Below are 12,950 nucleotides of genomic sequence, written 5' to 3' on the forward strand. Positions count from 1 at the left end.
TCTGCAACAAGGACTAACTCAGCCCGAGCAAGGCATTGAGAGTGGCAGTGCCAAAACTAACTCCACCCCAGGGGTGAAGTAAGAATGGTCCAACGAGGCGAAATGCTTTCATTTCTCCTCCTTTCTGCTTATTCTATGTGTCCTGTTACATACAAGCCACACTCACAACCAATGCAGGAGCAGGAGAGTAGTTGCTGGCTTTCAGGACCGGACTCGTCGTAGCCGGCATTGGGCATTTTCCCGATGGGCTGGAGGGGTGGGGGACGGTTTTGCAGCAGTGGGGGCAGTTTTGTGACTGGGGCAGGTTCTGCAGAGGTGCTGCAATATCGTCCCCCAGTAACAAAAGCAGCAGCATGCTTGTGCTTGCACACCCCCTAGCGATTCCCCACCCCAATCCTATCCTCCGGGGGCTGGTCAGAAAAAACATGGCAGGGCTGCTTTGCTTTTCCACTCCGGCCCTGCTGGCTTCTACAGCATGGATTGCGTGTAGAAGGTACTTGGTAAAGCTCCGGCCATCCGTGGATCTTCTTCTGTCCATCATCCAAAAGGACTGAGGTAGGCCACTCCTCCTGGCTTCATTGCCTCAGCATTTTTTAGGAATATGGAGCAATGTCAAAGCAGAAGACCCCCACTCTCCCCAGCACTGCATCGGGGAAAAAACATAAACTCGGTTAAAGTCTTGTTAGAGAGAGCGGTGGTAGTCCTAAATACTGAGACCTTTTATAATCCCACAGAAATGTATGATTCATCCTGCCTTGTTTATCCATCACCAGCAGCAAAAGTATTAGAAGAAATTTAAGTCCCACACCTTGTCCTGATGTTGGTTCTAGTGATTTGCTAAACTGGACTGAAATGTCAACTGGAACATCAAGGAATCATTTTCTTGGAAATGTTCAACTGAGTTTCTCCTTTTTATGAAGTTTGAGAAGTGGTCTCAGAGCCTTGTGATTTTGCTGTTTTTCTTGTTCCATTTTATGTCTTTGTTGCAAAAAATGTCTATGTTAATTGTATGGTATATATTGATGGGCTCTTTCTCTTGCTGCTTTAACATGTATCTAAATATTTTTGTAATATACAGTGATAATTCAATACTGTGTTGCCCCTATCTGTGGATTCCAGCAATCTATTTGAATGAAGAGACATTTGAATTGCTAAACAATGTATTAGCTAAGGTGCACTTTTTCCTTTGCTGATGATTTATATTTACCCATGCTCCTTGTGCTATTGATCTTGCACACCCTGTGTTGGCATTAGTCTACATGAGTTTCCTTTGCACCTTGTTGAGATGTTGTCTCACATATCACTAGTTCTACCCTAATCCCATTGACAAGGAATGTGACAAGGAACATGATTGAGGCTGCCCCACAATACTAATCTAATATGATTTACTCTGCTACACCCCCTCTAACATAGCATGTGACAGACTTCGCCCTAGTCCCACTGATCTGCCATGCAAATTTTACAAACCAAACGTTAAGGGTCTAACGTGAAATTCACTTCACTCTGTCTAAGCTGTATTTGTTTACCATACCTATGGCACTACCTCAATAACCTGGTATGCCCTAGGTTCACTGGCCTGACATGCAACTTTCTCTGTACCAGGTTACTGGCTGTGGACTTCAATGGCTTTGTCCACTGAGATAGGATGCATTTGTTTCTAAAACTGTCATTCCAGCTTTCTATGCAACTAACTGTGCTCCAGGAACACTGTCTGGCTGAGACACTTTCTCTGTCCCAGCAATACTGACTTGCCATGTGACTGGCTCCAACCCTCCTGTTCTTTTGATCACCCATTTGTCTGATTCGGCTCCCACCCCACTGCCTTAGCAGACAAATTGCTTTTCCCCAGCCACAACTGTCCCGTATGAGACAGGCTAGGCCAAAACTCTGCCATTGTCATTTGCGATGCGCTGTGCCTGTGTCCAGGACATGGCTTGGGACTTTTTTCTTGCATAGCATGCCAAGCCACTTACTCCATCCCATTCCTACTGAACTGACTGGCTTCTGGCTCTGGCCCAGCTTGTCAAACTGGTACGTTACTGGCTCTGCCCCAGTCATACTGACCAGCCATGTAAGTGATTGTGCCCTTGCTTCTCTGACCTGTTATATGACCACTAGCATAAGATTGGCTCTATTCAAGCCCCAGTGAGCTAATAGATGACAGCCTCTGCCATAGCCCGAGGGATTACTGCGGAGCTGGCTCTGACCCAGCCATACTGGCCTAGCATATGACTCGCTCGGCACCAACTCCAATGACATGGCATATTGCGTGTGTTAGAAATGGGGTCTTTGGTTGACAGTCTGGTTACCCCCTGTTCAAGCAAGGGCCCTCACTCTAGTCAGGGTAAAGGAGAATCACCCTCAGCTAACCCCTGCTTACCCTCTTGTAGTGTGGCAGAGCAGTAGGCTTAATTTCAGAGTGCTAGGTGTAAAGTATTTGTACCAACACACACAGTAACTTTATGAAAACACTACAAAATGACACAACACAGGTTTAGAAAAATAGGAAATATTTATCTAAACAAAACAAGACCAAAATGACAACAATCCACAATACACATGTCAAGTTATCAATTACAAATCAAAAAGAGTCTTTAAGTAGTTTTAGACACACACTAACACTGTTAGCGTGAAAATGTACCTTGGGTGCATCAAAAATAACCCCGCACGAGCAAGTGTGATCCAAAAAGGGCATGCCATGCGTCGATTCCACTCTCGAGAGGGACCTTGCGTCGTTTCTCCTTTCGTCGGGTTGGGCGTGTCGTTTCTACTCTCCGCAGGAGATCGATGCGTCGATCCGGTCAGCACTCTTGGGTCTGGGCAGGCCTTGCATTGTTTTTACATGCCCAGCGGTGCTTGTGTCAGAAATCCAGCAGCACAATGATCCGAAAACCACGCAGCGCGGGTTGCGTTCTCCCAGCCTCTGTCAATGATGCTGCGTGTAGTTTCTCCAGCTCTGTGCGTCTATTCTTCGGTCGTGTTTCTGTCAAGTGTCAATTTTCAGCTGCGAAGCCGGCGGCTTGTAGTTTCTTCAGCCGCAGATCGGAGTCGTCTTGATCTTCTCCCGCACGGCACTGTGTGCGTGGATTTCCTCCTCCTAGGCTGCCAGCTTCTCCTTTCGGGGTCCCAGGAACTGGATGGGCACCACAGGGCAGAGTAGGAGTCTCTCCAGAGGCTCCAGTAGCTGGAAGAGAGAAGTCTTTGCTATCCCTGAGGCTCCAAACAACAGGAGGCAAGCTCTAAATCAGGCCCTTGGAGATTTCTTCTCAAGATGGAAGGCACACAAAGTCCAGTCTTTGCCCTCTTACTCTGGCAGAAGCAGCAACTGCAGGATAGCTCCACAAAGCACAGTCACAGGCAGGGCAGCTCTTCTTCCTCAGCTCTTCAGCTCTTCTCCAGGCAGAGGTTCCTCTTGTTTGCAGAAGTGTTCTAAAGACTGTGGTATTGGGTGCCCTTCTTATACCCAATTTCTCCTTTGAAGGAGGCCTACTTCAAAGTTAAGTCTCTTTTGAATGTGAAATCCTGCCTTGCCCAGGCCAGGCCCCAGACACTCACCAGTGGGTTTGAGACTGCATTGTGTGAGGGCAGGCACAGCCCTTTCAGATGTGAGTGACCACTCCTCCCCTCCCTCCTAGCACAGATGGCTCATCATGATATGCAGCCTACACCCCAGCTCCCTTTGTGTCACTGTCTAGTGTGAGGTGCAACCAGCCCAACTGTCAAACTGACCCAGACTGGGAATCCACAAACAGGCAGATCACAGAAATGGTATAACCAAGAAAATGCTCACTTTCTAGAAGTGGCATTTTCAAACACACAATCTTAAAATCAACTTTACTAAAAAATGTATTTTTAAATTGTGAGCTCAGAGACCCCAAACTCCACATGTCCACCCACTCCCAAAGGGAATCTACACTTTAATCAGATTTAAAAGTAGCTCCCATGTTAACCTATGAGAGGGACAGGCCTTGCAACAGTGAAAAACGAATTTAGCAATATTTCACTGTCAGGACATATAAAACACACTACTATATGTCCTACCTTAACCATACACTGCTCCCTGCTCTTGGGGCTACCTAGGGCCTACCCTAGGGGTGCCTTACATGTAAGAAAAGGGACGGTTTAGGCCTGGCAAGTAGGTACACTTGCCAAGTCGAAAATAAAGTTAAAACTGCACACATAGACACTGCAATGGCAGATCTGAGACATGGTTACAGAGCTACTTATGTGGATGGCACAACCAGTGCTGCAGGCCCACTAGTAGCATTTGATCTACAGGCCCTGGCACCTCTAGTGCACTTTACTAGGGACTTACTAGTAAATCAAATATGCCAATCATGGATAAGCCAATTACATACACATTTTGGAAAGGAGCACTTGCACTTTAGCACTGTAAAATCAGTGTCCAGCACACATCAAGAACCTGGGGAACAGAGGCAAAAAGTTAAGGGAGACCACGCCAAGGATGAAAAGTCTAATAGCGTGTTTTCCACAGAGTCACTGGTCCACCAAGCGTTTGGTCCTGCCTAGTCTCCCTGACCTAACACAAAATTATCTTCAGGGTAGCCTGTTGGTCTTCCAAGCAATTAGCTGTGTGCCAGAGCTATTCCTGAACTTTCAATTGTATAAGCCCAGCACCACTGACCTGACATATAATTAGGTCTGCTCAAGACCTCTTGACTTTGCATGCAACTGGCGCAGCCCCACAGGACTTCAAGGGCAATGAAAAAATGATCTCTCTAAAAGGGGTGCAGCCTATGTAATTAAGGGCATGGTTTAAACATATAAACTACATTTCTCCGATTTCCCATAGTGTGACGTCTGAGCGGTATTTCGCTTCCCCACTGAGATTTCTGTTAATGCATCCAGATATAGAGCATAACAACAGACATACACCTAAAACCAGCTAGGCCTATTGACTTTGTCAATGACTGTCAGCTGTTCAAGATCATGAGTGGCAATAATTTTGCTGCAAATGTTATCAAAAATGTTTCAGTTCTGAAACTCTAAAACTATGAATTAATCATTCATGAGGCTTGTGGAAGGGGCAGTGGTCTTCTTTCTTGAGTGGACTTCCTCGCATCTCCTGTGCTTCACTACCTACACCCCCAACACACCCAATCACCTGCAAGCACTGCAGTTTCTTTTAGTGACAGCTTGTCAATAGTTTGACAGCTATGTACCTCTTTCACACACATTTGTACAGAATCACAATTGCAACTAGAATACGTAAGCATTGTGTTTGTGTTTATGCACTCTGCAGAGAGGCCATGGAGTGGATGACCATGTATTCTGAACATCTTTTTGAGCCACTGACAGGCACTGTGAGAAACTGGTACTTACTACTTTAGGGCTTTAACTCCACAGCTCTTAATCGTTGCTGGGTATAAACACCTAGAGGTGACTCAGCTCAAAGTATTTGCTATACAAGAGTAATATGCTGCACGAAAAAAAAAACATACAGAAACAGAACATCTTGGATATAACTAACAACCACAGGGAACTCAAGATTAAATTATAGGTGAGTTATAAACAGAACGTAATCACTGAGGTGGATTCCCTTAACGATGTTTAAATTAATTGTTCCGAAAGTGGTCAGTGTTTTTGCCAGTACAGTCAATGACATAAACATGAGGCCCGATAATGCCTTTTAATGCCTGTTTTAATTTCTAACAGGTTTGAGACCCGGAGTGACCTAGTACAGGCAACATCCTTCTGCCCTATCGTTACGGGACTGCATGCCAATGCTGTCCAAGTCCAATGTCGGACACGTAACTTGTTCTTCCCTTGCCACCATAACATAGCTGTCAGCTAGTTCTGTCCCACAATTATTAATCTTAGTTTCGACTGACTACATACCAGCCCCACTAGACTGCCATTCATGTGTCTCTGCCCGAGCCCCACTAAACTGATATATTGCCCCAACTCCATTCACCTCAAATTAAACTGGCTCTGTTCCAGTCTCACTGGCTTGGCATGCCCTAGCTCTTACTTAACTCCACTGTCCTAGCATGCAGTTTGCTCTGCCCCACACTCAATGACCTGCCACGTGACTGATTGTGTCCAGGCCATGGCAGTCTCCCGCATAATTGACACATTTTTGTGGAACGATGTATTTCGACCGTGCAATGCCAATACAATTGTCTTTCAGTGCACTTGTTTTCTGAGCGCAGAAAGAGAACACGGACTAGGCAGGCAATTGAAACCGCCCAACCAAAGACAACTATTCATCCTCTATACTGGGATCAGCCAATTGGGAGGCGGATTACATTTCCACTTTCCCTGAACCTGCTCCAGCCCGAGCTGGTCCTGCAAGAAAACGATTGCGATGCTGCTAGCTGATGTGTGTAAACAGTGGCAGCTGCGCTTAGTGGGAGGAGTGCTCGCAGCCCTATGGGAGTGGTCTCGAGCTTTTTCCTCGGTCGCTTGTACTTTATTCATTCCTCCCGGGAAGCGGTGCAAGTAACAGCTCCCACCTTTTCGGACACTTCCACCGGCAGCACTTCAGGCTTGAGTGTGGGAGGCTCCCCTCTCCCACCACCTCAACCCTTCCTCCAAACAACTCTCGTTTGCTAGATTACCGCTAAGGAAGGAGTTCCTGCATAAGTTGTACTTTCTTTCTTAGTGGACTTGCTCCTGCGCTCTTCTTGCCGGGAGCTGCTTGGTCCTGTCGCACTCTCTGGTTTTCGTTTGCTTTCTTTTTGTTGGGACATCTTTTGTGTGTGTTGGGAGCATCATCTCTCAGGCAGAGAACAGAGTGGGGGGAGCTGGCGCTTATCAGTGCTGGTCGCGTGGCTCCTTTGTGTACAGCAGCTGCTGCTGAGTGCACGGGCAGATCCTTTGGCACTCCGTTTAAAAAAAAAAAAAAAATTAAACAGCAGCTCGGCTACTGTTCGAAACAAGGCAGAGACACACACCCGAGTGGACTTCTCGTTGTCGTTTTCCCTGAGCGTTTTATGTGCCCCTTTGCTGTTGGCTTTGCACCCTGATGCTGGGCTCTGCAACTTGAACTGTGAATGAGTCTGGCTATAACGAAAACAGACGGCCCCGGAGGTCCCTCGAGGGCACTTTTTCTAACAGATAGTTAGAAAAATAACGCGACTATGGATGTACGATTTTATCCGGCGGCGGCTGGCAGTTCTCTTCCTGGAGATCCCTCCAATCTGGACTTTTCCCAGTGTTTGGGTTACTACAGCTACAACAAGGTGACTATTTGCTTTTCTCTTTGTGTGCGTAGAGTTTGGGTTTTTTTTTGCAGTCCTCCTTGTTTGGCTGGTTTCATTGTAAGCAAATCTCTGCTGCCACACAAAATGGTAAACAAACGATGCTTTATGGAAAGGGAGCTACGATATTAGTTGAGGAAGAAATAAATGCACTGTTCTCTCCGTCCTGTGTGTTTTTTTTTTGCGGAAATATGAATTGCCTTGTTTCCAGATTCTCCCCCAGACCTGTGTTGGAGTGTCCCACATGTATGTGTCTGAAATGTCAGTGCGGTCCACGGAACATTTGGCTAGTTGGACTCAAGATCGTGTTTTTAGATCTGAATGGTGTTGCTGTTCTGCACGTGTTTAAATATAAAATGTAAGTGTCGTGAGTTTTCTGTAGAGGACTCTCCGTGGTGTTGCAGGTGTATGTTACTGAAGTGCACACGTTACTTTCCGGCAGACGACTGGTCTCTTACTCTATGGGTGCGTGACGTGTTTATATCTGTAGTGCATGCTTTACTACCTTTCTGCAGAAACGTCTGGTCTATCTATCCTTGTCCACGGTTCGTGGTGTTGCACAAGTACCAATCTTCATTGTGGTCACTCTTTGCAGACGGCACGAATCTCTCGCCATAAAGGGATCGCGGTATTGCGTGTGTGAATATCTGAAGTTTCCAGGCTGTCCTCAAAGTGCACCTCTATGCCTATGAAACGTAAAGTGGTGACTTTTCTGCAGTTGAATGACATTATCCGTTCCTATTCAGAGATGCACATGTTTACCTGTGAAGCAGGAGTGGTCAGCTTTGTGCAGTGTGCCCCACAAATAGAGGGGAAATAGAAGTCGGTGCACTTGGGTATATTACTTGTGTATAGTGGTACGCTCCTGTAGTTCTTCTGTCCTATAGTCGTTGTTTTGCATGTGTTTACATCTGAGACATCAAAGAGATTACCTTCGTGAAGGGATCCTCGATGTGTTATTTATTATACAGGGATTGCTGTGGCTCACGTTTACATGTGAAACGTCCGGGGTGTCATTTTCCTGCTGAGTCCAGTCTGTTCCTATGCGAGGATCGTGGTGCACACGTGTTTTGGAAATGTTAGTGGTGGTCAGCCTTGTGCAGTTGCACTGGAAATGTAGCTGGAGTAGCCATTTAATGTGGTGATCTCTCTTCAATCCATTCTCCTGTTGTGCAGGGAGCGCAGTGCTGCTCATGTTTGCTCTGCTATTATGCAGACATTGTGGCGTTCACGATTTTGACAACTGGGATGCTAGTGAAGTCATCTTTTAGCTCGTAGTACAGGCTACTGTACTAAGATTACGGTGCTCCACGTACATACATTTGGGATATTAGTGGCATTTCCCTGCAGAGAGTTCAGTTCGAATTTTGTGCACGGATTGTGGTTTGTCATGTTACATCTCAATATAGGTGTAGGTACCTCTGCTTAGAGCGCTTCTAGGTTGCCTTGCTCGGATTGTGGTATTGTACATGCTTACATCTGAAATACAGCTGGGGTCATGTTTCCGCAGCTGGCCCTTCTAGGCTACTATACAGGGATTGTGGTCTTGCATGTGTTTACCTCTGAAACACCAGGGTGTCCTCCTTTTGCACTCCTTCCTCCGGTGATATGCACGGGCTGTGGTGTTGCACATGCTTACATCTAAAATACTGCTGTGGTCATCTTTCTGCAGCTAGCCGTCCTAGGTTACTATGCTGGGATTGTGGTGGTTGATGTGATCATATCTGAAATGTCAGTTTCATCTCCCTGCAGAGCCAGTCCTCGGCTACTATGCACGGGCTGTGTGGTGTTAAACATATTTACAGCAGAAATGTTGGTGCCATCTACCTGCATAGTTCAGTTTGTGAGAATGCACGGGTTGTGGTTTGCACACGTTTACATCTGTAATACCGACGTTGTCATCCCTCTGCTGAAAGCCTACCCTGGAATTGTAAGGGATTGTGCTGTTGCAGAGGATTGCATCTGAAATACCGCTCTGGCCTTTTTTCTGCAGCTAGTTTTCCAGGTTGCTAAACTATGATAGTAGTGGTTCACATATTTACCTCTGAAATGTCACGGTGTGCCTTTTCTTCATAGAGCTCTACTTGGTTACTATCGATGGGGCGAAGTTGTGCACTTGTTTACATCTGAAATGTCAGTGTGGTCATCTTTCTACATAAAGCTCTGCTCTGTTGCTATGTTTATCCACCCCTGCCCGCGAGAGATTTGCTCAGAGGTCTGGAATGCTGGCTCGTGCAGTGCTTGTGAGATTTATTGGTTGATTAAATAGACAACTTTGTTACGCATGTATCATTTTAGCACACTGGAGTATTGTATCTGTGTACACATTTTGTTCAAAAAGCAAAAAAAGGCAGGAGACAGTTAAACTTTTGTTTCAGGGGTGAGATGTCAGGGCCCGTATTTTTGTGGTTGAAACAACAACATACACCAAGGAGACATAAAAATGCCATCCGCGTTTCTGCGATTAACATGGATACACTAGGGCACAATGTGAAAGCAGCTGAAGAGACGTCTTTATTTAAATTGCTACACGTTTGTAGCAACAACACACTGTGATGACAGCAAAACAGTCTTACGTCTGGAAGTAACCGGCATACGTTCTGGTCGCCTGCAGTCTGTTTCTCTTTGCACACCTAGCTCCCCGTTCAAGCATCGGGAGGTGTAAATAATGTTACTAGATGTTACTAGACCTAGTCAGGCAGAGCGTTTGTGGCAGGATAATGCAGTGTCACTCCGTTGTTGTCAGTGTAAAGATTCAGTATTCCCTATTGGATTCCGGTGGAGTGAGAGGGATTTGTTGTCCATGTAGCCAGGCCCGCAACAGGGATACCTTTGTTGTCGGTTCGTGTAATTTGCCGAGCATGCTTTAATTGCAGATTTTCATTGGAGCACTCCTGCCTGCCTCGTAGCATCTTTACAGAGGAGTCTGGGCCTCTGGCTCAGAGTTGTTTGTAGTTTTCGCTTTTTCGTGCTGTTTGTCTTCACATAGGTCATTACCATAAGGCTGGCTTATGTTGCCGATCCATTTTGCAGTACGGTAGCCGGGCATGCGTTGTTGTTTGAAGCTTGATGTTTGTATTGACACTGGTGCTGCGCACGCGAGAAGCCCGCACACACTTCAGAATCCGTTGCACGCATATACAGATGGAAAAAAACTGTTTATTGGAGTCCTCCCGGGGTTACGTTACCATAAGGAAGCTTTTTAGTCGCATGTGTTTTCGTCTAATTGTTTTTAATTTATTGAGATTTCCCGTTCACGTGTTGCATGCACCGGTTACAGCGCCATCTCGCCTATTTTAAAACTTTGCTACACGATGCCTATACAGTCTGACGGTTTACTGCGCGGGGAAAGAAAAACTCACCACACACCAAAAATAGTTAGTTACATCTCACACAAACAGGATACTTGCTGAATTGATGGAACTTAAAATCTTAAAATAGCTGTTTCTGAAAGTAGCAAAATAGCATTTTTTTTATTTTTATTCTTTTTTTGTTTTTTTTTGGTAACTGAAGGAAAAGACTCACCGTTCCCTTTATGGACTCATTTGTGATATGCTGTTGAGTAGATGTGAAAATGCGCCCAAATTAGTGCGTCTCAGCTGTGGCTGTGTATACCCTACTCTTTCCCGCAAGGTCCCGAATCCCACTTACTATGAAATAATGTCCATGTTATGGCAAGTGAAACCAACGGGAAGCTATAATCCGCTGTGAAGTGTAGTAGAAAAGGGCGCTGAGCTGGCAGCACCGCTGGCCACATTGGCTATCGGGTTACACGTGATTGGAGGGGTCCAGAGAGGTCAATAGTCGCATTTGTTCTCTTATGCAGGCAAAATAACCCATCCTTGCCTAAGCCCCCCTCCCCCACGTCGGAGTTTGTGGTCTAGACATTTCAGGGCACGCACTCCAGTGTGTTCCTGAAATCACCAACTAGAGAAAGTTACTGTTAACCATTTCGCATCCATGTTTCTCTTAGGTAGCCGTAGCAAAGCACCTCTTAAACACGAAGTTAGTTTGTTCTTGAGACTGCAGTGAAATGTTTTTATTTTAATAATTATATTTGTTAATATCTTTTAAATATGGGCCTTGTATTTTTATAATCTATCTTTACTTGTGTAATAAAAGCCAGAAATAATTAGGGGGAAATGGAACCCTCATGACTCTGGACCTCCATTGCAACTACATGGGCCGCCGTAATCGTGGTTAGATGCAACTGCATTGAGTCGTTCCCTACAACATTTTATGTGGAGGGCGGTGTCTACGTAACATAGCGGGGCACGGAAGAGTGGGACACTGAGCAGACGCCGTGTTACCCGGCATCACGTGTAATAGAGTTTGCTCTAAACCTTACTTAGCTGTCACTAACCTGTTTTGCCAAAAATGCATTAAACAATTACCCTGACGGAGACCATCTGTTCAGTGCGCTCTCTTAACTCAAACCACTCTGGTTTGCCATGAGCCACAATTAGGCTTGCTTTATTTCATCAGCATGTTTTGAAACTCCACAACCTGGCTTGTCAACGCTTTTGTGAGTTTGTTCTTGCCAAGTACGACTTGTCTTGCTTTAGAAATATTTCATGCATGTGTCAAAGTGTTCTAATGCTTTCAGAAATCCGGCTAAGGTCGGCCATTTAGTTAAAGTTCAGAATATGTTTGCATCTGAAAAGGGTATGTCTGTGATGGTACAATGGTTGTGAAACACTACCTTCCCGCAATTCTCAACCCCTCTCTAAAACACAGATCGTGTTGTATAAGTGTGGTATCTAATGGGGACCAGTATGAGTTACCATCTTAGTAAAATTATAGTTTGTGCAAGGCTATAACTAATGTGATTTAGATTTATTTTTTGTACACCCAGTGTTTGTAGTGGGGCAACTGTGGGTTTTACCACTCGCTCGAGTTGACGCTATAAAAGAGCACACACTGTCATTCTGAGGAAGTGGTCTAGGAGTAAATCTGTACACCATTTAAATGCTTTAGTGTTTTCCAAATGATATTGTCTTTGTAATTTTAACGTGTTTATACAAATGGAGCACAAAAAGCAGAAGCAACTGGCTAAGTTTGGTATAAGTGGAAGGAGCTATTCTTGAATGGCGTTCAAAGACAAACTAGCCACAAGTAGAGTGAGCAGATCGTTCCATGTTGGCAGGGGACTGTTTTCTTTTTTGCATACCTGGATTTTACTTTAGCAAATGAGCTGATTCTGGGTGTGGTAGTATGTTTTAACATCAATCGGTCTAACACGAGATAAAGGTAATAAAATGAAAGGCCATGACTTGGAAAAATGCTGTCCTGTCATTAAGAAGCATTATGGACCTAAGATTGTAGCTTGAATGCACTCACGGAGGCTTACTTCCAGAGTATACTGGAAGGACTTTTAACAGGCTTCATGTTAAACAATTGACCTCATTTTCTTCTAGGGAGTAGAATGATGGGTATAAGGAGGCCTTTCTTAAACACGTGTCGGAGAGAGTGTATTTCTAATGCACTATCCTGCTACCAATGCACACTGAAAGCTTAAATAGAAGTGGGGCACAGGGTCTTAAGTCCTCTGCTCTGTAAGACGTCCTACTTCAGAATAGATTTAAAGCCTGTCAAGGGTGTGAGTGTCTGTCAAGGGTGTGGGTGTCACGTAAAAAGGTAAGGGATTTCATGGTTTGCAACTACCTGGAGTCGCATCTGATTTAGTAGGGTGATTTTTTTTTTTTATTATACCACATTAGTTCATGG

The 12,950-nt window shown here is 45.1% G+C and overlaps 1 protein-coding gene across 1 annotated transcript in view; it reads left to right on the top strand.

Moving 5' to 3' along the window:
• Positions 1-6,313: 6,313 nt before the first annotated feature.
• TOX3 (TOX high mobility group box family member 3) overlaps positions 6,314-12,950 on the top strand; it is a 138,342-nt gene continuing 131,705 nt past the window's right edge. Inside the window, exon 1 of the mRNA XM_069216383.1 lies at positions 6,314-7,205. Within this exon, the coding sequence (XP_069072484.1) occupies positions 7,104-7,205 (102 nt within the window). The 5' untranslated portion in view covers positions 6,314-7,103. The remainder of the gene's footprint in view (positions 7,206-12,950) is intronic.

This window comes from Pleurodeles waltl, chromosome 12, assembly GCF_031143425.1.
Source record: "Pleurodeles waltl isolate 20211129_DDA chromosome 12, aPleWal1.hap1.20221129, whole genome shotgun sequence".
Lineage (NCBI taxonomy): Eukaryota > Metazoa > Chordata > Amphibia > Caudata > Salamandridae > Pleurodeles > Pleurodeles waltl.